This window comes from Myotis brandtii, unplaced genomic scaffold (assembly GCF_000412655.1).
Source record: "Myotis brandtii unplaced genomic scaffold, ASM41265v1 scaffold4, whole genome shotgun sequence".
Classification (NCBI taxonomy): domain Eukaryota; kingdom Metazoa; phylum Chordata; class Mammalia; order Chiroptera; family Vespertilionidae; genus Myotis; species Myotis brandtii.
Genome location: NW_005365371.1, coordinates 817,058 through 843,670, shown reverse-complemented (window position 1 = coordinate 843,670; position 26,613 = coordinate 817,058). Strand labels below are relative to the sequence as shown.

Below are 26,613 nucleotides of genomic sequence, written 5' to 3'. Positions count from 1 at the left end.
ACCCGGCGGCGCAAAGAGCCGGGCGGCCGGGCGCGGATGGCGAGCGGTTTCCTCCGAGGGGGTGGAGAAAGCTGTGGCTGCGGAGGGACCATGCATTTAGGCGGCTGTTTTCAAAATCCAGGCTGAGCCCGACAGAATCGGAAGGAATGGGGAAGCTTTCAAAGTTTTTTGACCAGTGACATGAGCAGAGCGGTGCCTTAGACGAGTTGAGGCTTTTGAAGGCTGATTGGGGTGGGGAAGGCGCAGGAGGTGGAGGGCAGAGCTGCTGGGGAGGAGGGAATGGACCCACCGAACCGCTTACTTCCTCTCCTTTCTCCCTCCTGTCGGTCCATTTCTGCCACGGCGGCGGTTTAGTTCTAGTTCTGACACTAACTAGTTGTGCAACCTTGGATAAATTTATTTCTCTTGGCCTCCGTTTTTTTTTGTTTTTTTTTTCACCTGCAAAACTAAAGAGTTGGGCTCTCCCAGGTACCTCCAAGTCTTTGATCCCAAGATTCTGGGTGAGATGGATCACAGGATCAGACTATTCGTTACATATTTTTAAATGTGATTCATATGTAAAACGTTTTCCTTAACCTGTTTATTATGGAACTTTCAAACATACAGGAAACTTGGAAGAACTGTATAGGGAACATCCATTTTTATTTATTTTTGCAATGGCAGGTGCAACATTTGAAATATACAGTGTCCCAAATAAAGTATGCACACTAACAGCTGATAGCTCGATTTTAATAAACACTGCTTTTATTCAGAGTGTGTGTATACATTTTTGGACACCCTATATACAGGCCATACAGGGAAAATCTTCCCTCTCAGCCTTCCCTTCCACCCAGACCCCCTCCCTGGGGGAAGCTTACTTTGTGTATCCTTCACATGCTGATATAAGTAAAAATGTACATGTATTTCCTCCCTTCCCCACGCCCATTTTTAAACACAAATGCTAATGTCACATTAACATATTAACATCTTGGGAAGATCATGGGCTTTATTACTAGTGTTAGAAATGGCCAGTGTTGCAACCTGGGCTCAGAGAAGTTGTGACTTGCTTGACGAGGTCACCGAACTAGTTCGTGTTAGATCTGGATCTAGAACACACAGGCCAATGAAGAAATATTACAGATGCAAGTTTTCTTTGTCACATAAATTGTCAAAGTGATTTTAAGACTATTCAGAACTCTGTGCGTATTTATATGTAAAATCCTTGCCTTAGCCAAGGGCATTGATGAGAACACTGGACCTGGAGAGGGATTTTAAGGTACATTTAAAATGAATGTAAATAAGTCATTACTCCTGGACAATACGTCATTACTCCTGGACAATGAATGTAGACAAGGGGTGGAGGGTAAGGAGTGATATCTAGGAAGAGGAATTAGAACTGTGAGAGTACAGTAAGCTTTTTTCATTAGATATAGCATGACACCATTAAGGAGTTCATTTTTTCTTTTACAGACTACTTGATGTCTTTGTATGACATTTTGTAGAAATAACATAGATACTGCAATACATAGTTGAGATTTTACATATAGGTAAATCTCTTACTGCCTTCAAGGAGACATACCTTAATAAAGGTCTGTTCATTTTATTATGGAACTTAAATGAAAAAAAATTTCTGGGCCTGAGAAATTTATTTTTTTTGAAAAGGACGGTAGAACAGAAATGTAACGTTTACAGTTACATACACCTAAGTGCTTTCCTGTTTTGCTTTTGGTATTGATTTGGATTTCTTTAATGAATTGATTTTGGGAAATTCAAACTAAAAAAACCCTTTTATTCTTTAAAAAAACTTAACGTATTCTTATTTCATTTGCAATTTAAAAAGGATAGATTTTAGGATATGGGTATGTTCCAGTGAGATACTTGTAAAAATGACTTAAAACATCTTCTCTCCACCCATTATTACACAAGCCATTTAAATTTTTCCTTTAACACTTTTTTTCCTCTTGTCTTAGACCCTTTGGCACTTACTTTAGCTGCTCTGGGACTAATTTAGCTTATTCCCTTCATTTTGGCCTTGTTCTCAACAGGCAAGGTTGCAAAAACGCCAGGCTCCAGATGGGTGAGGTGCCACTGTGCTTTTGCAGAGTACTCTTGGTATGGTGCAACATTTCTGTTGGCATTTGAGAGCTATAGTTGATAAATCCAGGACACTGATTCTTGAAGTCACCTCTAGCAATATCTGTTGTTACCACATCTTCCTATTACCTTAAATCCTACTTACCTTTTTTAATTTTTTTTCTGAGTGCTCTTTTTTCTCTTTTTCTTAGATGGCTTGTTATAGCAGTTGGTCTGGTGAGAGCATACCTGGCTAAGGGCAGCTATCATAGCCTTTATTATTCCATTGAAAAGCCTTTGAAATTCTTCCAAACTGGAGCCTTATTGGAGGTAGGTCCTGAGATTTGTTGTTGTTGTTGATTTCTATTCTTATAAAAGAAAAACATGCTACTAAATTATAGTGAAGTAGCCATATCTGTTTGGTTTGCTTTAAATTTTGAAGACTTGCCTTATAGTATTACTATAATGGTGATACCTAGACCATGTTAAAGTACAATCTCATTTAACTTGTATTACCTGGAATCTCTTTTACATTCTACTTCTGTTGGAAGTCAAATGAAACAAGCTTATATTGGGTGTTTTTAAGCTTCTAGGGACATCTTAGGGAAGTGTTAGCAAACTCAGATACTTTCAGGGGCAGGCATATAATGGAAGCAGGAAATTGTTGGGTATAGAACAGCCGTGGGATCCGGCCCGTTTGAAATGAATAAAACTAAAAAAAAAAAAGACCGTACCCTTTTATGTAATGATGTTTACTTTGAATTTATATTAGTTCACACAAACACTCCATCCATGCTTTTGTTCCGGCCCTCCGGTCCAGTTTAAGAACCCATTGTGGCCCTCGAGTCAAAAAGTTGGCCCACCCCTGGTATAGAATGTCGGGAGTGGTAGATGTAAGAAATAGTGGACCTGTTTAAAGTTATCCAATGTAAAAAAAATTTTAACAAAAGCTTATTAATTTTCCTGTATTAAGGTTAATGTATCTCCAATCCTGTCTCCTGGGGTCAGTATATGTTAGGATTTTAGAGCTGCAAGTGACCGAAACCCAATTCAAAGTATTTTAAGCAAAAAAGGAGTTTACTGGTTTCTGTGGTTGATAAAGATACAGATTTAACTTACAAAATCAAAGGAACCAGCTCAGCAATGAGAACCAAGGATTTGACGTTGCCACACTCTTTCCATCTCTCTCTGCGTATCTCTATTTCTCGTTGAATGTTGGTCTTAGACTCTCCTACTGCACGCTGCCTTCTCCAAATGGTAGGAAACAGAGAGGGGGTTAATTTTCACAGCATCTGTGTCACAGTTTTAGGAAAGGATTCTGGTTGGCCTTGCTTAGACCAGTCGCTCTTGCCAGTGGTTAGGCAGGACTAGGAAAGGGGAAATGGGGGTAGCTTTGGGCACACAAAGTCAGTAGCTACCAAAAGTTTATTATGGTGAAAAACCTTCTGGTTGAAGAGATTTGTTATTTCATTTCATTTTACTTAGCCTACAGGGCAAGCCCATTATAAAATTCGGAAGGATATTTAAGAAAATATTTACTCCATGAAATAAGATGTGATACCTCAGCCTCTCACCCTCTCATTTGTAAGCAGAAAACTGTAGTTTTTGTTCTTTCCTCTCAGGAGGCAGAGAGATTTCAATACTGTCTATACTTACACAGTTTTGGTAGATGGTATGATGAAATGAGTTCCAGCTGGAGTCGGAGTGCCTGTATTCTAAGTATGCTGGTCTTACCTATTTCATTGTGAATTTGGGCAAGTCATTTATCTCTTGTTCGTCCCATTTTCTCATTTGTAAAATAATTAGGTTAAAGTAGCATTCCAAAGCTCTTTCCTGCCCTAATAGTTTGAGTCTGAGGAAACCAGCAAATCCTAGTGTGGGCCATTTTTTGAACTTAGAGTCTTGCAATTTTTTTGGAAGGGGCAGTAGTAATTGAGTAGTGCTTTGTCTTCCAGAGCGTTGGTCAACACAATATTGTCAGGCTATAAAGAAGCAAGTTTGGATCAAAACCATCAGAAACTGACCCAGTCCTTAATACAGCAAGAAGTTGGAATACTTTGCCTTGGCCAGTGTGGCTCAGTTGGTTGAAGTGTTGTCCTGTACACTGAAAAGTCGTGGGTTTGATTCCTAGTCAGGGCACATACCCAGGTTGCAGGACTGATCCCCAGTCTGGGTACATGTGAAGTTTCTCTTTCGCCCTCCCTTCCCCTTCCTTGCTCTAAAGTCAATAAATATATATCCTTGGGTGAGGGTTAAAAAAAAAAAAAGTTGGAATACTTTAATAATTTAAAGGGGATTCTATCTCTGTAAGACTTTATAATATTGGAGATATTATTTAAAAAATGTAAGTATATCTTAGGAAAGATGGTGACATTAAATAGTATGATACAAAATCCACTCAGGAATCAAATCTTAGACTTTGAAGGATTAATCCAGGGTTATCCCTATTGAATTTTAAACAGGGATTTAAGGAAATAATTTGAATTTTTGGTTTTATCTCTGTTATTCCCACTGAGAAGCAAATAGGTGGCAAATCTTGGGTTTGCTTTTTGGGGAAAGAACTCTGCATAATGAAGTGAAGACTCCCAGAAATATGCAGAGAATTCGCAGTGATTACAGGAGACTCCTCAGCCTTATTAAAACTACACTGCCTGTGTTGTCACTTGAGAGTGTTATATTGTCCCTCCAACTTACATTGTACAATAAATACATGTGCATAGTATTTAAAGATGGGTTATCCTTATGGGAACTATTAGTGCTTGACAGTATAGCTTGTTTACAGGAGGAGAAAATGAATGCAGGGAGGTCAGCTACTCATTGTGTCACTATGCTGAATATTTAGAAGGTTCTGTGGGTGTTTGCTTGAAAAGAAAATAGAGATTACTTGTTCTCCCGGGAACTTCAAACCTTAGGAAAATATAACACTGCCTTTTAAAAGATTTTGAAACATTTACCAAGCAAGTACAAATGGGCATGTAGTGGTGTAATACAAAAAGACAATTTGGTTTCTGAGGAAATTATAATTTTTTTGCAAAATGGGTGCAAAGATATATTGATTTGGTGTTACAATAATATAGCTTTTCTAATTTTTTTGTTCATAGTCATCTAAGAATGTCCTGAGTATTTTTTATAGAAAACGTTTTCAAATTATTCCAAGGGTGATAATTTAAGTATGTGTTTGAGTTGCTGTAAATGGGTGCTGTGGATGTTGAGCCTTTGCTAATAAAAAGCTTAAAATCTTATTGGGTAGATGATTATAATAGGTCCTTTGGCTAGAAATTACAGAACCTCCTTAACTAACTTACACAATAAAGGAGATTTATGATAAGATATAGGATGTTCCATGGAATCCAAGGGCAGGGATGCCACTGGGCCCTAGGAATGGCCTGCAGTCAGGGACTGGAGCACCATAGGGGACCCAGGAGTTCTGGCTCAGTCCCTTACCTCTGCTGTTCTCTCTCTCTTTGTCTCTAATTCTTTCTTGTCTTCTTGCAAACTAGTTTTTTTGGTTTCTTAGTCTACATGACAGACAATGGTAACAGAAAAGCCCCTGAGATTGCAGTTCCTGCAATCAAGAGAGCAGCTAGTTGGAAACTGAATCTTACCCCCAATTCCACATTCCCAGTGAAGGGCCTAATTTATCCAGCTTGAATCAGGAGCTTATTCCTGGACCAATCACATGCATACAGGAGCAAGGTTACATTCATTACATAGAAGTTGGAAAGGAGGGGTGATTTCTAGAAAAGGGGTGTTAGGTAGAAAGCCCAAGCAGTATTTAGCAAAGTACTGAGATACAATACAAGGAAGATGATAGTGTATGAGATAATTTATAAATTGACAGAAAGTAAATACTGACAATCTGTGAGCCAAGAGATCAATATGTGAACAAATACAGTCTGTGTTGCACAGAGTATTGGCTAATTCTGAGGTCTAATTAACATAGGTAGCAAAAATATATTTAAAGATGCCATCATGTCCATATAATCAAAGTGAGATGTCTCTGTACCATAAAATGAATGAATTACTAGTACATGTTATAACATGGGTGAATCTTGAAAACATGCTATGTGAAAGAAAGAAGCCAGACACAAAAAGCCACATTGTGTGATTCCATTTATATGAAATGTCCAGAATAGGCAAATCCATAGAGACAGAAAGTAGCTTGTTGGTTGCCAGGGGTTGTGGGGAGTGACTGGTAATGGGTACAGGATTTCTTTTTAAGGTGATGAAAATATTCCTGAATTGGATAATGGTGACGGTTGTACAACCTGGTGGACTTACTAAAAGCCACCGAAATGTACACTTTAAATGGGTGAATTTTATGGTCTGTGAATTATATATCTCAGTTTTTAAAAAATGCCATCCTATATAATAGGCAAATTGACTGAACAGTGAATGACTGGTTGCTATGATGTGCACTGACCACCAGGGGGCACATGCTCAACGTAGGAGCTGCCCCCTGGTGGTCAGTGCACTCCCACAGGGGGAGTGCTGCTCAACCAGAAGCCGGGCTCCCTGCTGGAGAGCACGGCTGTGGAGGTGGGAGCCTCTCGCACCTCCACAGCAGTCGGACATCCCCCTGAGGGCTCCTGGACTGCGAGAGGCAAGAGGACACAGGCCAGGCTGAATGACCGCCCCCCTCTGCCCCCGTGCAGGAATTTCATGTACCGGGCCTCTAGTTCATCTATAATGACCTATAATGATAAGTTTCCTTTTTACTTCATTCTTATTTTGGATTCATGATATTCAGGGGTAAGGACAGATTCTTATGTTTGCAGCTTTGTTAGAGTAGAGTGAAAGTTTAGAAATTAGTAGATTGATGCTACATTATGTCAGTTTAAATTTATTTTTGAGAGAATTCAGACTTCTGAATATGTTTAGTTAACATAAAACTGTAATTGTAGCAGACACTTTCAAATACTTATGATTGGATATGACTGATTGACAGTCTTTACTCACCCCCAAGTCTTCACCTCCTATTGCCCCTGTGTCCATGGGCTATGCATATCTATATAATAAAGAGCCAGGGTCCTAATGACCGATTACGACCGAAGGTTTGCCACAACCCAACACTGACTGGGGCTGCTGCAGCTGCCCCGACACAGCACTGACTGCCTAGGGGGCTGCGGATCTGGCCCGGAGAGAGGCCTGCAGAGAAAGAGGCAGGGTCTGATCCATAGCCTCGGTGGCAGCCATTGATCAGAACTTGCCTCTCTTTCTCTCCCGGCCTGGCCAACAGCCGCGCCTCCATTTCTCTCCAGGCCTCCACCGGGGCTGCTGATCAGCCTCGCCTTTCTGATCAGGCCCCGTTGATAGGCCCAGAGACCCTGACTGGGTATAGAAACTGACCAATCAGAACCAAACCTGGGTGAATGTAAGGAGCCAATGGCTGCCTAAGAGGTGGAGCTTTTGATGCTGACTGGCATAGAAACTGACCAATCAGAACCAAATTGGCTGGCAGAGGAGGGCAGTTGGGGGTGAGATTAGGCCTGTAAGGGAGGGCAGTTGGAAGCGAGATCAGGCTGACAGGGGAGGGCAGTTAGGGGTGATCAGGCAGGCAGAGGCAGTTAGGGGCGATCAGGACAGCAGGGGAGAGCAGTTGGTGAGATCAGGCCGGCAAGGGAGAGTTAGGGGTGGTGATCAGGCAGGCAGAGGCAGTTGGGGATGAGATCAGGCCGACAGGGGAGAGCAGTTGGGGGCTCGATCAGGCCGGCAGGGGAGGGCAGATAGGGGCGATCAGGCAGAAAGGCAGAGGCAGTTAGGGACGATCAGGCAGGCAGGCAGAGAGGTTAGTGGCGATCAGGCAGGCAGGCAGAGAGGTTAGGGTGATCAGGCAGGCAGAGGGGTTAGGGGCAATTAGGCAGGCAGGCAGGCAGGTGAGTGGTTAGGAGCCAGCAGTCCCAGATTGTGAGAGGGGTGTCCGACCACCGGGATCAGGCCTAAACCAACAGTCGGACATCCCCTGAGGAGTCCCAGATTGGAGTGGGTGCAGGTCCCCCTCCATGCATGAATTTTGTGCACCGGGCTTCTAGTGAGTATATAAGTTCTTTGTTTTATCTCTTCTCTTCCTCCCAACCCCCACACCGAGGTATGTCAGTCTGTTCCATGCCTCCATGCTTTGGGTCTTATTTTGGTCAGTTCATTTTTTTCATTTGATTCCACAAGTAAGTGAGATCATGTGACATTTGTCTTTCTCAGAACTACCTTTTTATTCTGAAGACTTGATTTGAGAAAACAGACCTCTAAGAGAGATTTCTGAAAAGCCAGCAGAGCAAGTCATAGTGGAAATAGCTAACATAGGCAGGAATGACAACAAACCTAGAAAAACCAGCTTCAAAAACAACATGAAAACCAGAGGGAAAATAGAACTTGGGTATAATTAATAAGGGTCACAACATTAGAAGGGAAAGGGGAGTCTGTGGGAAATAGGAGCCCCCCCACACAGGCCTCACTCTTGACAACTGAGGTACATAGAAGCAAATTGTTATGGTATTAAAAGAAGTTAGTGGCTATAGAAAGGAATGTACTGAAATTTAAAAAGGACTGAAAATATTGATGGTGGCAGTCAGGGCAGGAAGGGAGGCCTTAGTGCAGAGAGATAGGTGATACTGAATATTCAAGAAAAGCAGGAGTTCCCAGTTATGGTCTCAGATAAAGTAGGTTACAGAGCAGAAGCCACTGGGAATTTTCAGAGTTCACTATTGAAATGTAAAAGAGAACATTACAAAATAGTAGTGCCAAGCATATCAGAGATATTGTGTATTAGTGGAATCTGAACAACAGAAAATCAAAATATATAGAAAAGTAGTGAAACTCAATGGACTAATAAGGCAATATTGTATCTAGAAAACAGATTGAGGGCATGCAGTCTGTCAATTAGTAAGGCTACCAGAAGTAGAAAAGGTTGGGATGTATAATTCTTAAGTAATCGGGGGAAATTATAGAAAACTTTTCTGAACTGAAAGACACTATGGTTATTGAGAGCATGTAGAGTTCCACATAGGAGCTGTTTTTGAAGAAAAGAAATCCCTTCCCTTCCTAGGCATCTATTTGTTAATTTTTTAAACTTAAAACAAAGATAAGTGATTTCCAGCAAAAAAGAGAAGATCTTAAAATGTAGTAGTAAAACACTTTGGATCCTTGGACTTTAAAGAATTAAAAAATCCACAAGAAGCCAGGAGAAAGCATTAGTTTTCTAGTAACAGACCATGCAATTTCCTGCAGATAGAGACATTTTTAAAACACCCACAAAAAGTAATGAAACTTTGAAAGAACCTTATCAAAGGATATTCAACTGTTATACACTGAGTGGCCAGATTATTATGACCACCTAACGTTTGTAGACAAATTAACTATAATTTCACACTGAAGTTGCTAGAGGGCCAGACCATTATAAATAGGGAAGCAGAGGAATGTTACCACTGCAGAAAGTTCCATTGGACAATGCTCAAGACTTGGTTAATTTTATTTCTTTATTATACACTGAGTGGCCAGATTATTATGACCACCCCATCAGTACTTCGTTGGGCCACCTTTTGCCTTCAATACTGCAGCGATTCTTCTTGGCATTGACTTCCATGAGATGTTGAAAGGTGATGCGAGGAATCTGACACCATGCCTGATGAATAGCACTGTCCAGTTTTGTGAGATTTGATGGTTGTGGAACCAGCTGCCTGATGGCTCTTTTAACTTCATCCCACAAATGCTCAATTGGATTGAGATCTGGTGATTGTGGGGGCCACGTAAACAAGGTAAAGTCTCCCTCATGTTTTTGAAACCACTCCTGCACAATACAAGCATCGTGGCATGGCGCATTGTCTTGTTGGAAGAAGCCATCTCCATTGGGATACGCCATCAACATGATAGGATGAACTTGATCAGCAACGATATTTAGGTTTGTTGTGCTATTCAGACGTTGTTCCACACGAATTAAAGGGCCCAAATCATGCCAGGAAAACATGCCCCAAACTATAACACTGCCCCCACCAGCTTGAAGGGTTGTACTCATGCATGTGGGGTGCATGCTTTCACGCTGTTTCTGCCCAATTCTCACTCTGCCATCTGCATGATGCAACTGGAAACATGATTCATTGGACCACATGACTTTTTTCCAATGCTTGACTGCCCAATCCTTGTGTTCCTGTGTAAATTGGAGACGTTTTATCTTGGTAACTGCAGACAGCAAAGGTGTTCGAACAGGCCTTTGGCTTCCATATCCCATACGATGCAGTGTACGGCTAATTTGCCTCCATACGTCAGGTGGTCATAATCTGGCCACTCACGTTCAAATATATCCCACGTTCAAAGGCTGTTAAATCACGTTGTTTACCCATATCTTCAGAAAAAAATCACTTCTACTGTCATGGTAAACAACCTGCTTCCCTATTATAATGGTCTGGCCCTCTAGCTACTTCAGCACGAAAGTATAGCTAATTTGCCTACAAACGTCAGGTGGTCATAATAATCTGGCCACTCAGTGTATAATAAAGAAATAAAATTAACCAAGTCTTGAGCATTGTCCAATGGAACTTTCTGCAGTGGTAACATTCCAAATATGTGCTGTCTGTTAACAGTAGCCACTAGTCATATGTGGCTATTGAGCCTTTGAAATGTGGCTGGTGGGATAGAGAAACTTTAATTTTATTTACTTTTTATTTAAATTTGAACAGGCACATGTGTATTGGTGGAATCTGAACAACATAACAGCTGGGCAGTACAGCTTTAGACCATAGTACATATTGGAAGATGTCCACATAGAATTTCATAAGATATTTCAGCTTTTATCAGGGTAGAATGAAGTGGAAAGAATGATAGTAAGTGAACAAAGTAAGGTCAATCTAACAATGGAAATTTTTTTAGAAAAGATGTTTCTGAATAACCTGTTGTGGAAAATGGCATTAGTGTTGTTGAGGTTAAAATTTAAAACTAAAATTAGCCTATTGCAAGTAGGTGAAATATAAGGGTTCAAAAGGTCAGTGGGGGGAAAAGGGGACATATGTAATATTTTCAACAATAAAGATTTAAGACAAAAAGAGGAGAGAACTGTTTACCACACAATTTCAAGAGAGATTTTGACTCTGGCAAGTCTTCTAAGTTTTTTTTCCAATGAAATATGCTTAGTTTAGTTTAGTGATTCTCAGTGGATCTCAACAAGAGCAGTCCCACCCTCCACAGTGCACTCTGGAAAATTGTGAAGGTATTTTGATCACTACAATGGATAGGGATGCTGCTAGATATCCTACAATGCCTAAGACAGTCCAACTCAGTGAAGATTCATTCTGCATCCCCGTCCCCCTCCCCAACTTTGTATATTCTCCCCAGGCTAACCCCTCTAAAGATATAAATTGATAGTCTTGTAGTACATATTAATACTAAAACATCTTCACGAGAAGTTAAAAAGCTTATTAAGTTAGAAGATGGTTGTTGTCTTCGTTTTCTATTGCTGCATAACAAAATATTACACACTTAGCAACTTAAACAATGCTCATTTATTATTAGCCCATGGCTCAGTAAGTCAGGAGGCTGGGTTCTCAGGATCTTACAAGATAGAAATCAAGGTGTCAGCCAGGCTGACTCGGGGGGCTTTGGGAAGAATCTGTGTCTCAGCTCATTTAGCTTGTTGGCAGAATCCTGTTCCTTGTGGTCGTAGTCTAAAGTCCCCATTTCCTTGCTGGCTGTCAGGCTAGAGATCATCATCCTAGCTCCTAGAAGCTACTCTCCAATCTTTGCCTATGGCCCCCTCCATCTTTGAAGCCAACAATGGCTCATAGAATCCTTGTTCTTTGAATATCTCTGAACTCCCCTTCTGCCACCAGCTGGAGAAAACGCTGCTTGAAAAGGAATCACATAGTGGGGTCAGGCCTACCCATATAATCTCCATACCTTAAAATCAGTTGATTTGGGACTTCAATTTCATTTGCAAAATACCTAGATTAGTGTTTAATTGCATAACCAAGGAACAGGAATCTTGGGGAATTATCTTTAGAATTCTGCCTACCACAGCTGGTATGAAGAGGGAACCTAAATGAAATAAAGGTGTCATCTCCAAATAATTGAGTAATTTGTTCACTTGGCACATTCTGTACTGTAGGTATTATAGCATTTCCAGCTTGCATATTTAGTTGAAAAGGATTTCAGTGCAATAGTGTTGTTATTGCAAAAGCAATGAAACACTGAAAATATGTAACAGGAGATTTGAGGTTCCTGTTCAGATTTTAGTTATTAAGTTAGTGGAGACATGCAGGGGTCTTACTGGATTTCTTTAATATGGACTATTTTAATAATATTTCTTATTACTGCCTTTTGGGGGATTGCTGTAGTTTTTATGTTTTATCCTAAAGCTATCCCCAACCTATTATACAGCTGCCTTTATTGCCTCTTGCATTACTGGTTGTTGTTTTCTAATCCATCTTCTATTCCTTATTACACCAATCAAAGAAAATGGATTCCAAGGTCTTTTTACAAACTAGACAGATTGAATATCTCAGCAGGATTTCAAGGCAGAAGGATGTTTTCTGTGATAGTTGCTTTTTACCCCATCCCATGATATAATCTATGGGATTATTTTGACACCACACTTATAAATGAATAAGACCTAGCTGATTTACAATAATATTGTACTTCCTGGAGATAAACCAAGATGGTGGCATAGGTAAACACCAGAAATTGCTGCCTCGCACAACCACTTCAAAAATACAACTAAAAGACAAAACGGACATCATCCAAAACCACAGGAAGGCTGGCTGAGTGGAAATTCTATAACTTGAAGGAAAGAGACAAGCACACTGAGACTCAGAGGAGGTGCAGAAGTAAAGTGCAGAGGTACAGAGGCGCACGTGGAAAGGGCTGGCAGCTGAGGGCACGGTTGTCTTTTTCAATTGGGAGGGAGTGTCAAGCTCCCGACTGTTCTGAACTCCAGTTCCGGGCGAGTCTCTGGGGACCCAGACTCATACGGGGAGAAATTGGACTGTTTGGCATCTCAGTCCAAGGGCTCAAGTTGAATCCAACACACCCCAAGCAAGTCCTTTAATCTATAAACTAGAACCAATAATTCCAGCCAACACCTATGTTTCAAAAACCTTGAAAATACTTCAACTTGAAGGCCAGAAGACTTAAACTGAAACAGATCAATTTTGCACTGTTAAAGAGGCTTATTATAACAGTTCTAGAAAACACTAAACTCCAGAGACAGTTTATTCACATCACCAATCTAGAGTACAAATTTGATTTTAGCATTCCAGTTCTTCCACTTACTACCTGTGCAATTTCTGGTGGAGTTACGTTTAACATCTCTAAGTATGTTTCTTCACCTATAAAATAAGAAAAATAATAGCACCTACTTTGGAAGTTGATATACAGTTTAAAGAATTTATTTAAGGCATTTAACCCAGTATTTTATGAACACTCGAGTACAATAAATGACTGCTAATATTAAGACCTCTAAGTGAAATTTATCTTTTTAGTATAAAGGTCAAATAAGGTACCAAAAGCAGCTGAACCAATGACAAAATAACAGAAAATTTCCCTCATATTTCAATCACATATTTATATACTAACTTATATAATAATTATAAATAAATTTTCACCATGTTGTATGTTATATTCTCTTCTTACAATATATGACAATGGAGTTCTAGCATCTAAAAATTTAGTAGCCCTGGCCAGTGTGGCTCAGTTGGTTGAGCATCACCCCATGCACCTAGAAGTCGCCGGTTCAATTCCAGCTCAGGGCACATTCCTGGGTTGTGGGTTCGATCCCCAGTGGGGGGAGGGGGTGCAGGAGGCAGCCAATCGGTATTTCTCTCTCATCGATGTTTCTATTTCTCCTTCTCACTTCCTCTCTCTCTCTAAAATCAGTAAGAATATATTTTTAAATAAATAAATAATAGAATAAAAATTTAGTGCAGTCATGTGCCACTTAATGACAGGGGGAAATGTGCCATTAGGCAATTTCATCATTATGTGAACACCATCGTGCACTTACACAAACTTAGATGGTATAGCCTACACACCTAAGCTATGTGGTATAACCTACTGCTTTTAGGCTACAAATCTCAATAGCGTGTTATTATACTACAACCATAATACAATGGTTAAGTATTTGTGTATCTAAACATAACCACACATGGAAAAGGTACAGTAAAAATACATTTTAAAATGTTTTTAAAATGGTATGCCTGTGTAGGGCACTTACCATGAATGGAGCTTGCAGGACTGGGAGTTGCTTTGGAAAGTCAGTAAGAGGTAAGTGAGTGTGAAGACCTAGGACATTACTGGATACTACTGCAGACTTTATAAACTCTGTACATTTAGTGTATACTAAACTTATTTTTTAAAATATCACTCTTCAATAATAAACCTTAATTTAACATAATATTTTTACTTCATCAGCTTTAAAAATTTTTGAAACTTTTGACTTAATAAAAATAGTTTTATCTGGTGACCATCAATTTGTTCCTATAGCCTTGTAGTATAGTTTATCAGGTAGCATGTTACCTTCAACTTTGTTCTTCCTTTCCATTTTTCAAATTATTTTAAATAATTTTTATTGGTTTTAAGAGAGAGGGAAAGAGAGTAGAAGGGAGAGGGAGAGAGAGAAAAACAACTATGTGAGAGTGGAACATCAACCGGCTGCCTCCTGCTTCTTACACATCCCCACTGGGAATCGAGCCCAAAACCCATGTATGTGCCCTGACCAGGAATTGAAACCAACAACCTTTTTGTGCATGGGACAACGCCCAGCCAAACCACACCAGCCAAGACTTGACTCTTTTGATAACACTTAGCTTAAAACACAAACACATTGTACTGCTATACAAAAAATATTTTCTTTATATCCTTATTCTTTTTTTTAAAATATATTTTATTGATTTTTTACAGAGAGGAAGGGGGAGAGATAGAGAGTTAGAAACATCGATGAGAGAGAAACATCGATCAGCTGCCTCCTGCACATCTCCTACTGGGGATGTGCCCACAACCCAGGTACATGCCCTTGACCGGAATCGAACCTGGGACCTTTCAGTCCGCAGGCCGACGCTCTATCCACTGAGCCAAACCGGTTTTAGCAACAATAAAGATTTAATTAAAAAAAAAATAATACTGTACTTCTTCTATCCACTGAGCCAAACCGGTTTTGGCAACAATAAAGATTTAATTAAAAAAAAAATAATATTGTACTTCTTTATTCTCTGCTTTGACTTGTATTTATCTTGGCATATTATTCCACTTCAGATTACTTTTGTATTTTCATTATTATCTCTTTTTAAAAAATTTTTATTGATTGATTTTAAAGAGAGAGGAAGGGGAGGAGAAAAAGAGGTAGAGAGAAAGAGAAACATGGATTTGTTATTCCACTTATCCATGCATTCTTTGGTTGATTCTTGTATGTGCTCTGACCAGGGATCGAACCCAAAACCTTGGCGTATTGGGACGACACTCTACCAACTGAACTACCCAACCAGGACTATTTTACTATATTTTTGCAAAGTGGTTTCTGGTATTTTTAAATTTAAACTTATTCATTATAAGTTGGTATATACATCTGACTGTTTCATTATGTCATACATTGTCCCCAAATATTTATATGCTGAAATACATATTTAAAAAAATAAATTACTTTCTTTTTTATTTCTTCTTTACAAATCAGTTAGAACATTGTATTTTTCTGAATTTTTTGTGTGTGGTTAGGTTATATCATCTATGAATTGCACTTCAGGTTAGTAAAGGAGACATTATAAAATATATGTGATTAAAAAGGGGAGATTGGGCCTAATAGGACTAAGACCCACTGATTCATCATGTAAAGAAAACATGATAGTCCTTAAGCACTATATATACCCTTTCCTGCAAAGTCTTGTTAATCAGCAGCCTGGATGTCTTGCCACATACATGGATAGAATAAGTTTTCAAGTGTGCTTTTCATCCATGTCTTCCATTCCTCATTTTAATAATCTACATATATCTTTTAGCTTTCTTCAACTTTGCAGCAGGAGGTTCAGCTCATCTCGTGATATTCATACATTTGAGATTCTTAGCAGTGTTTTCTTTAGGAAAAGATTATAAGATTTGTAGAATAGTAATTATTTTCTCTTACTAGTTATAAACAAATTCATGCAGCCTGATATTTTAATTTAAGCTTTCCCCACCATGCTCCCCCCAAAAAACAACTTAGTGAAATATCATAGTCTCCCCTTGTCCGCAGGGGATGATCCCCAGTAGGTGCCTGAAACTGAAGATAGTACCAAACCCTATATATACTGTGTTTTTTCCTATACATACCTTCCTTTTCATGTAAAGGAAGCTTTTTATGGCTTCTCTTTGGCATATTTGAATTACCGGCATCACTACTCTTGTGCTTTGGAGCCATTATTAAGTAAAATAAGGGTTATTTGAACACAAGCACTTTGATATCACAATAGTTAATCTGATAGCCCAGATCACTACTAAGTAATGGATAGGTAGCATATACAGTGTGAAAATGCCGGACAAAGGGATGATTCACGTCCTGTGCAGAACAGAGTGGGATAGAGAGATTTCATCACACTGCTCTGAACAGTGCACAATTTAAAACTTATTACTTCTGGATTTTTCCTTCTAATACTTTCAGACTGCAGTTGATTATGGGTAATTGAAACCATGGATAAGGGGGGACTACTGTAATAGTTTTTGAGCTGTCTTATCAAGCATGTTTTAGATAAGTTAAGTCTTGTCAAATTGTGGCCTCTGTAGATAATAAAATTAATGATGTACAAGGAAATACTATGACAGAAAAACCAATAGAGTAGATATAAAACCTAGGTTCTTGATTCTAGACATCACTTACAACCTTGGGCAAGTTGTGCAGTCTCTCTCAGCCTTGGTTTTCTGGTCTGCATGTAGAGCTATCTGTCCTGCCTATCTACCAGGGTAATTGTTAGGGTCAAACAACACAAAGACTGCTAGAGAAATGTAATTCTACAATGCACTACAATAGCTGAGAAGTCTTATCATTTAGAAAAGCTTTGGTCATTAAATCAGTCTTATAGAGGGCTTCAAATTATTTCTTTACCACCACCACCAGGGTTAAAGCAATGCCCTATATAGGAGTAATTAGAAGGGGATTTAGAAGAACCTAATTGGCTCGTTGGATGGCCATTGAGATGAAGAGATAGCATTCTCATCCCAGGCACTGGAATTAAAAAATAACAGGGAAGACAGATGCCAGAAGTACTGGCAGGACTTGGAAACCAGTTGGACTTAGGGTTGAGAGGAAGGAAAGAATAGTTGCACCTGAGAGATTGGTGCTTACCATTGAGGCATGCCGTGTTTGAACTGCTGCTGGTACAGCTGGATGGAGATTTCAAAGGCAGTTTGGAATGTGGGCCTGGAGCTCAAAGAGATGTAGAGTTAGAGATTAAACCAGGAACATCCCTGTAATGAGGTCATGAAATGAGACAAGATAGGAATGAAGGGTGGAGCTTTGTAGAATGAATGTCTATGTTGAAGGGCCTGCCAGGTAAAAGGTGCCAACAAAGGCTTTTCTGACCTTGTGTTCTCTAGTCTGTGACAGTTCTGTTCTGTAGAATGTGAGACATGAGAGATATATACTTACTGCTCTTATAACTTTACATATTATAGAAGAGTCCTTGATATCTGACTACTGGGTGAGATTTGCTTCTTTGGAAATCTTCCATAGATAAACTAAAAATGAACAAACAAAAAACTGAACAAGAATTTACATTTTGTTAAATAGCCCCTATCCAAGTTGAAAAATGGAATGTTTGTTTTTCAAATTTAATACTGCTGGCAGATACTGCTGTATTCTTACTGAAAGGCTAGTTTATATGAAATAAAGCTATATAATATTCTTGATCTCTGCTAATTTTCTTTTTCCCTCCTTTTTTCCCTCTAGATTTTACATTGTGCAATAGGTAAGTATAGAATTATCCCCCTTATTGTATACAGTGGATTCTGCTTTTTTAAAAAGTCATCAAAGGCTGGTTTGATTCTTATTGAATATTGAAAAAAATTGAAACTTTATTATGTATAAAATGGCTTCAATTGCTATGGGTTTCAGGTTCTAAAATCATAAGTACTATTTAGATGTTATCACTGAACATTTTATTAAATGTCATAGCTATTTTGCTCTGTCACTTTAAAGAGGCCTCTCCTACCTTCTTGTTACAAGGCTCACAAAGAAAAAGTATCATATTTACAAAAATGTGACTTGGGGTCCTGGTGCTATAGAAAGCCCTTTCTGTGATCACTTAAATGTTATATTCTCTTTTCTTACCTTTAAAATGGGAGTGCTGCATATATTGCCTACCTCCCAGATGAATATTTAATGTATGTGAGAGGGATTGGAAACCAGTAAATATAAAAGGTTATATAAATGTAAGGGATTTCTACTAAAAGCAGATACAATGTGTTTTCTTTTGGGGGGCAGGGAGGAGCCATCAAATTCTGCTCTGGAATGAGGCATAGTTTATAGTCTGTGGTGCTAAACCCCATTAATTAAATGGAAGTCAATTTTGGAAAGTTGGCAGACCCTGTGTAGTAGGCCTATAGTGGTTGCTATGTTTCCAGACTTGATTCTCAAAGGGAAGATTTGCAGTTGGGCTCATTCAGAAGCACCGAAGGTCTGAAACCTCGAGACCTCTGCATCCAAGCCATTATGATTCACAAATTAAGAGTGTTCTTAATATATTCAGGGTGCCACACTTGGCGCTGGGGACTTCAGAGATGAGGAAACATACAGTTCAGGTGGACACACAACAAATTGTCCGCCATGGGTCTTGCATGGATACCTGGCCCCAGTACTTTTCAGGAAGACAAAGCATCATTATAAAGAGTTGCACCTTGGCTATTTTTCCACTAGGAGGAAAATCTACAGTCAGGGATTTCTCAAGTGATCTGCAGAATTTTATATGCATGTGTCTGTGTTTATTTTGGGGCTGGGTAGGTAGAATTCATAGCTTTCATTTAGATTCTCAGAAGAGTATGTGATCGCAGAAGTTTAAGATTCACTATTTCAGAACCTTTGAGCAATTGATTTGAAAAGGACTTGGGGACTCCTCTATCACAGGGTCCACTGTCCCAGAGAAGATTAGGGGACCTGGCCCAGGACACACAGCCAGTAAAAGGTGGAACCTCGCTTGGACCCAGACCCTTCTGAGCCAGAATCTATCTGACTGATTTGATTTTGTGGTGAATGGGCTTTAGCTAATATATAATCTCACACACATTTCCTCTTTAATCCTTTATCTATAATTTTGAGATGAAAAAAATTGTCCCTTAAATTGGTTAAATGAATTTTAAGCATAAGCTTGAAGATTGGGAGATATATTTGGCCAGAAAGAGTTCTGGAACCACTGCAGGCCTTCTCTAAATTCTGAACCCTGTGCCACCATTCTCCCCAACTCAGCCTTCAGCTGCCCAGAAAGCTCTTAGATGTGTATGTTTTCTCAGCACGTGTACTATTATTATAGTTAATAGTTCATTGTATTAGTGTTCACATTCCCTTTGTCTTAGAATATATTCTCATATCTCTTTATCAAATTTCTCCCCCTGCAAATGTTTCTGACAAGAATTTTTATTCATGCATACCAAGAACATTATTGAATGCCCAGCAGGTGGGTGCCAGACACCATGTTGGGCAGAGGTAAGCAGGCACAGGCTTAGGTTCAGGAAACTCGCAGTCAGCCCCTCTGTGGTCCTTTTGCAGAAGGCATTCCACAGACCAGCATCCGTGTCACACTCTGCTCTGATGGTTTGTTCACAGTAGATGCTTAAAAATTCCTTCCTATTCCTCAAAGACCTTGTTCTGTCAGCAATTCTATCTCCTGTATCATCACCCTTTGTCATCTACCTTTTCCTTCTCAGCTCACAAAATGCTCAGTGTTCCATTATAAAAATAATTTTTGACCTAACTTCTAACCCTACATTACTCCTTTACAGCTATACAATTCCTCTTCAGAAATTTTACATAGTTTATGGTAGACTCTTTCTACTTCCTCACTCCCAGTTATACTTTAACCATATAGTCAAGCTCTGTCCTCATTGTCGTATTAAAATTGCCCTCTGGTCTAAAATCAGCAGCCGTACCCTAACTGGTTTGGCTCAGTGGATAGAGCATCTGCCTGCGGACTGAAGGGTCCCAGGTTTGATTCTGGTCAAGGGCATGTACCTTGGTTGTGGGCACATCCCCAGTAGGGAGTGTGCAGGAGGCAGCTGATCGATGTTTCTCTCTCATCGATGTTTCTAACTCTATCCCTCTCCCTTCCTCTCTGTAAAAAATCAATAAAATATATTTAAAAAAAAATAAAATCAGCAGCGTTTCTGCTAAATTCCAAGGACACATGGAACTCTCTGGACTTCTGAACTACATTGGGCCCCATTGATGACTCCCTCTGTGAGATCCTGCTCCCTTAGCTTTCATTATAAAGAGCCCTCCTGGCTTTTCTTGTCCTCTGTGGTTCTTTTCTTTCTTTGGGGCCTTTCTTGCTCTCCTTGCCCCTAAATTGTAGGTGTTCCCAGGGTCTGACCTAGCTCATTGCTCTCCTGACTGAACACACCCTTTGTAGGTGATTACTTCCTTTCTCATGGTATGAGATACTTATGACATCTGCTTCTCTAACTCTAAGCACACCTGACACCTGCACCTCAGACTCCAAACTCATCTGGGTACCTATTCTTGAATGCATACCTCCTTCTCAATGCAAGTCAGACTCCCAAACTTGTTCTGCCTCCCATATTGTCAGGGGCACCATCAGTCACCAGCCATTCAGTCACTCTTCCTAGATCTAGTGCTCATTAGTGGTGCCTCTTTCTCAAGTACCCACACTTCTATAACCTGGTTATCAAGTCTTGTTGATTCTGTCTCCTAAATCTCAGGTTGTACTGTTTATTTTATCCCTACTCAGGATCTCAGTATATCTCATCTGAACTCCTGTATGGGCCTCTGAACTTCTAGGCTTATAATATTAACTAGAGGCCTGGTGCACAAAATTCATGCACGGGGTGGTGGGGGGTTGCCCTCAGCCCGGCCTGCACCCTCTCCAATCTGGGACCCCTCGGCAGTTGGACATCCGTCTCACAATCCGGGACTGCTGGCTCCTAACCGCTCACCTGCCTGCCTGTCTGATTACCCCTAACTGCTTCTGCTTGCTGTAAAAAATCAATAAAATATATTTAACCTGCCAGCCTGATCGCCCACAACTGCCCTCCCCTGCCATGACCCACCTCCTCTGCTGGGACCAGCCTCTTCCATGCTGTGCAGAGCCGCAGGACCCCCAGGCTTCACTGCACAGCAGCTGCCGGGCCCCGCCTCCGCTGGGCGCGCGCCATCTTGTGACGGCCATCTTGTGACAACGTGAGGGCGTGACGCCATCTAGGCTATTATTAGTATAGATAATAATAAGAGCTACCATTTATTGAACATTTACTATGTTCCAGTGCTTTACATTCAATGTCTCATTTACTTCCCATTTTACAGTTGACAAGACTGAGTCTTAGAAGGTTTTATATCTTGTTAAAGTTCATACAGCTAATAAGCTCTATAGCCAGGAGTTACACCCACAGCTCTGTGTCTCCAAGTCCATGCTTCAGACAAACCTTGAGGGGTTTAGTTAAAGGATAATTCTGAGCATGTCACTTTCCTTCTTAAAATACTTCACTGGTTTAAACATCAAGATTTGTTAGTGCCGCCCTCCCCACCCTTGCCTGTGACCATTTCCTGCCTCCTGCTCCATGCTCCAGCAACCCTAACCTTCTTGTGGGTCCTCCCGTTACATGCACTACTTCCTGCTTCTAGTCGGTGCCCAGGTTTTGCACTCTACCTAGAATGAACAGCCCACCCCCTGCATCTGGCAACTGTTTGCTACTCTTCCACCCCCACCCCCATAAACTCCCCTACCACCCACTGGCTAGATTAGATATCATTCTTCACTTTTTCTGTAACATCTTACACCTCACTATTATATTTTCCACAGTGTATTATGGTTTGACACTGTACTTGTATCTACCAACACCACTAAATTTTTTGAGAATGAGAACTTTCTTAAGGATTTCTATATCCAAATACCTAACATGGCACCTAATAATAATAATATAGGGTGACTATTATTCATTAGTGGGGACTCAGTGAACATTTGATCATACTCTTATCAAATTCTGGTGAAAATTTCCAAAACTTATTCCAAAATGTTTTCATTTAAAAACATTAATGAGAATAATAATAGACTGTTTCTAACATTAGCCTAAGGCAGTGATTTTCAAACTTTTTCATCTCAAGGCACACATAAACTAATTACTAAAATTCTGTGGCACACCAACAATATATATATATATGGCCTATCTGACAAAAAATATAGGTATAATTTTTATTCATTCACACTGAACAGCTATTGTCATTTTTTTATTTGACAATCTAAGGGAAAAGAGGTCAGTGCCCCTGACTAAATAGTCAGGTATTGCATGTTCTAAAAGTTATTGTAGCACACAAGTGTACTTGCCGTGGCTCACTGGTTGAAAATTGCTGGCCTAAGGTAATGCTTTATATTTTACTCATACAACTTAAGTTTATTTTGGGAATAATGGTTTATTTTCCTGTGGCTTTCTGAAAGTTTTCACTGTAACAACTTGGTCTTTTGGAAACTTGCTATAGAGTCTGGAGATGTTTTTCCTTTAGTTGCTGTTCAGTGAAAAGTCTGGTCTTTAGTCAGACCCGGATTATTTACTAGCTGTGTGACTTCTAGGCAGTAATCCGGCTTTTGTGTGCCTTCATTTCTTCATGAATAAAGGGGGAATAATAATACTTATCTCATAGGATATTGTAAAAATGAAATGGGACAATGCATGAAAAGCAGTACAATGTGATGTTGAAACAAGGTGATGTTAAAACTGCCCAATAGAATGGTAGTGTAACTAACTAAAGCAGTGTCATGTTATAGAATGTTAAAAGTTTTATTCTGTCCCTAACGTAATGTCTAATATTTCTATAAATGTAATTTTTACAAATTCTTATTCTTCTTAAATTATCATTACAATGTAATTCAGGGCCACTTATTCTTAGGATGAGTTGCAGTTGCTTCTTGGTCATGGTTGTGACAATGCAACTTGGCAAAAATAGCCTCTAGAAATAGTAACTAAAATTCCATCTGAGAGGAATTTTTGTGAGGAAGTCAAGCCTCTGCCCTTGTGAATAGGTTCCCATGCCTCAACTTCGTCAAAGTAGGTTGATAGTTCTTCATTGATAATGCAAGGGCAAGATTTCTCAAATGCTATGGTTGCATCCCTCAACCTAAGATTTGTAATGCTTTATGCAGTAGTTCTCTTTTTGGAAATGGGATTTTTTTTTTTTTTTTTTTTTGGAAACCCACTTTGAGACATGTCTTTCACAAGAATATAAAGAAGAGTTGTGCTTTCTTTATTCATGAGGAACAGTTTGTATTGAAAGAAGTATAATCTATTTTTTTCATGTTGTCTTCAAGATTATTGTACTGTGGAAGAACCATGTGGAATAAGAGGTGGTTTTCAGGTAACATTGTTGGGATGGAAATTAGAGATAGGAGGACTGGAGCTAAAGATATTCTTGGCAAGATGTGACATTGTGCATGTGTTGAACTTTCTTGTTGGAAATTATAGTGTCAATATAAATAACTGGAAGTTCTCTTTTGATTGAAAACTGTAGAACAGATATCTGAATAGGAGCTCAGTCATAGCCAGCTTTAGTCATAATCATGTCTAAAGTTGAGTATTAGCACTTTGATTTCATCAACAGACAAGGACAAAGGCCTTTCACTTGGATAGCCTGGATTTGTGGTTTCAAATATTTGCTATCTGTGCCAGCTTGCACTCCTCTCTCAAACTGATGACACCTTTTATTTAATTATTTTTCGCAGGTACATTTTAAGAAATTCACAGTCACCTTAATATTAGTAGGTAGCATGTGTCAGGCTGGTTTTCACACAGGTGCTAGCAAATAGTGCCAGGAAGGAAGGAGAGCAGCTGCTGGGAGACAAGCCCCAGAAGACCCATCTCCTACCAGCAATGTTTTCCCTCCCACCAATTCGATTGAACTAAATCCTCTGTAAACTGCAACATCCCCTTCCCCGAACCCCGCTCTGAGAGGGCCAAGCTTTTGTCAGTTTGCAGTGTGTTACTGTACAGGAACTGCTGTCACTTACTAAAACCAGACACGGAGCCCTCCATGTTTTAGCAGAAGAGAGCTTGGAAGGGAGGCTTCCCGAGGGAAGGTTAATGCCTCTGGATTTACCCCCTGGGATCCTGCTTTCACCCCTTGCCCAGCCCTCGGGTACCTGAGCACAAAAATATAACTGCTTTCTTTGAACAAAAACTGCTTTCTTTGGTCCACTTTGCTTAGTTGACATTTAAAAAATGAACTTTACCAAATAGTGAGAAAGAACAAAAAGGGAATAAATCTCAAAAATACAAACGGTATAAAGATAGTCATATTCCCAAAGTATGAGTTCCTGGTCCTGGAAGCTAACTCCCTTTTTGTTGCTGGAAGCTGACCTTGCTGGCTCTCTTCTCTCCTTTTCTTAGCATGCTCAACTCTGGGGACCCCTTCCTCAAGCCCGCTCACAAATGTGAATAAAAAACATTTCTGATTCAGATTCAGACATTGCTTTCTGCCTGGGGCAGTAAAGGCAGGAGGAAGGGAGATGCCTTTGAGCTGGAAAAGTGGACATAATCTTTCCCAGCAGGCCAGCCTGTCTCCACTGTTGAGGAGCTTCTAAGGCTCACTGCTGAAGAGGCCTGGGTGGTTAGAGACCTGGGTACAAGGTTGCCAAAGTCAACCTTCACCTCCTTGCAATTCCACCCTTGTCATTTGATCAGTACTTTGGTTTTCTATCCTGACACCAGAGCTCTGTATCAAGACCATGTGACCATAATCTCCCAAATCAGTCAAACCCTTCAGATCAGCCTGGCTCTGTCTCCGTCTGCCTTAGCTCTTTGTTTACTGTGTTGCTTCCTGATCAAATTGTACCTCCTCCCTTCTAGACAGGGAGAGAAGAGGAAGGATAGTTTTAGCACCTGCATCTTCCCCTGATACCCAAAGCTTCAGCCCCCATCTTCTGAATACAGTTCGCCTTTTTATAACACCATAATTTTGTATGTATGATTTCCTTTGCATGGAATGCTCAGCTCTGTTAATTGTTTCCTGCTCTGTGTGAATGTGCAGAGATGAAGGGAAGGGAGAAATAGGACATGCTCATTACAAGCCCAATGTGCCTAAGCAGGGAAGGTGGGAGACACACTCAGCTCATGCACGTCACGTGGCACCTAGCAAGCACTCAGTAAGCTGTAGCCGCTCTTCCACTGATGATTACTGGACAAAACACCTGAGGGTTTCTGTGCCCACTTAGAGTTCAGAAGGGAAAGCCATGAAGGGAGCCTGGACCAGGGAATTTTACCCTGGGCCTTCCTTGCAGGTTTGAATGGGAACCTGTTATTGAGCTATTAAAATGTTTATAAACAAGATAATATCTTGCTGTGCAATCTACCAGGAACCAATCTAAGGCAAGTACTACTAGTTGTGTGACAAGTCAGACATCCTCTGGGCCTTGGTTGTCCATCCTTTGGGGGTTGGACTAGGTAGTAGATGGTCTCTAGCATTCCTTTCAGCTGGATGTTCTGAAATTCCATGAAACTGTTAACTATGCTGTCACTTCAGAGACGAATGTCAGTTCAGTAGTAATATAAAAGCAGGATATGCTAAGTGATTAAATGAGTATTAGGACACTTGTTTTGAGTACAGTAGTTTTAGTACATTTTTTCCTTGCAATGCATTTTAAAAGCCAAAGCAGAATTGGGATGGGAGATAGAGCACACACATATATTGACACATTTTTTATAGCATACATTTGCCCACTATCATCACTAGATGGCACCCTTGTGTTAGTAAGATTTTTTTTCTCTTGGAAATTACAGAACTTAAGGAAGAATTCTAATAAAAACAGGCAGTAACGAATAATATCGAAAACTGAGGAGTAAGTTAACCAGAGAAAAGAGAAATGGATGTTTTCTTATCACTGTCTGATTTCTTAATGATTAATATTTAAGGTAATGAAAACCTGAAACTTTCCACATTGTCCCAAAGGAGATTATCTTATAAATATTTCTTAATTATTGGGTATAAGGTATATTTAAAATTAAAATGAGATAAATTTTTAACGTTCAGTTAACTTTTTTTTCTTTAAATATATTTTATTGATTTTTTACAGAGAGGAAGAACTGGTTGAGGGGACAATTTGCATACTACACTTTTATTATATAGGATATGTTTCCACTGATTTTTTAAATTTTAATAACAGTTCCTATCTCAGTATGTTCTTTCAGTTAGCAGCTTGCATTTAGGATTCATCCATGTTTTTGAAAGCTTGATAGCTTATTCCTTTTTATTTTGGAATATTTCATTGTATGTATGTATCAGTTTACATTTACCCATTGTGAAGGACCTCTTGGTTGCTTCCAATTTGGGATGATTATGAATAAAGATGCTGTAAGTATTTGTGTGCTGGTTTTGTGTGGACAAAAAAAATATGCATTTTTAAATCAGTT

At 39.7% G+C, this 26,613-nt stretch overlaps 1 protein-coding gene across 1 annotated transcript in view; it reads left to right on the top strand.

The window, feature by feature from the left end:
* Nucleotides 1-26,613, top strand: part of HACD2 (3-hydroxyacyl-CoA dehydratase 2) — an 83,537-nt gene that overhangs the window by 662 nt on the left and 56,262 nt on the right. Inside the window, exons 2-4 of the mRNA XM_005873215.2 lie at nt 2,025-2,056; nt 2,265-2,382; nt 17,942-17,960. Coding sequence (XP_005873277.1) covers nt 2,025-2,056; nt 2,265-2,382; nt 17,942-17,960 — 169 coding nt within the window. The remainder of the gene's footprint in view (nt 1-2,024; nt 2,057-2,264; nt 2,383-17,941; nt 17,961-26,613) is intronic.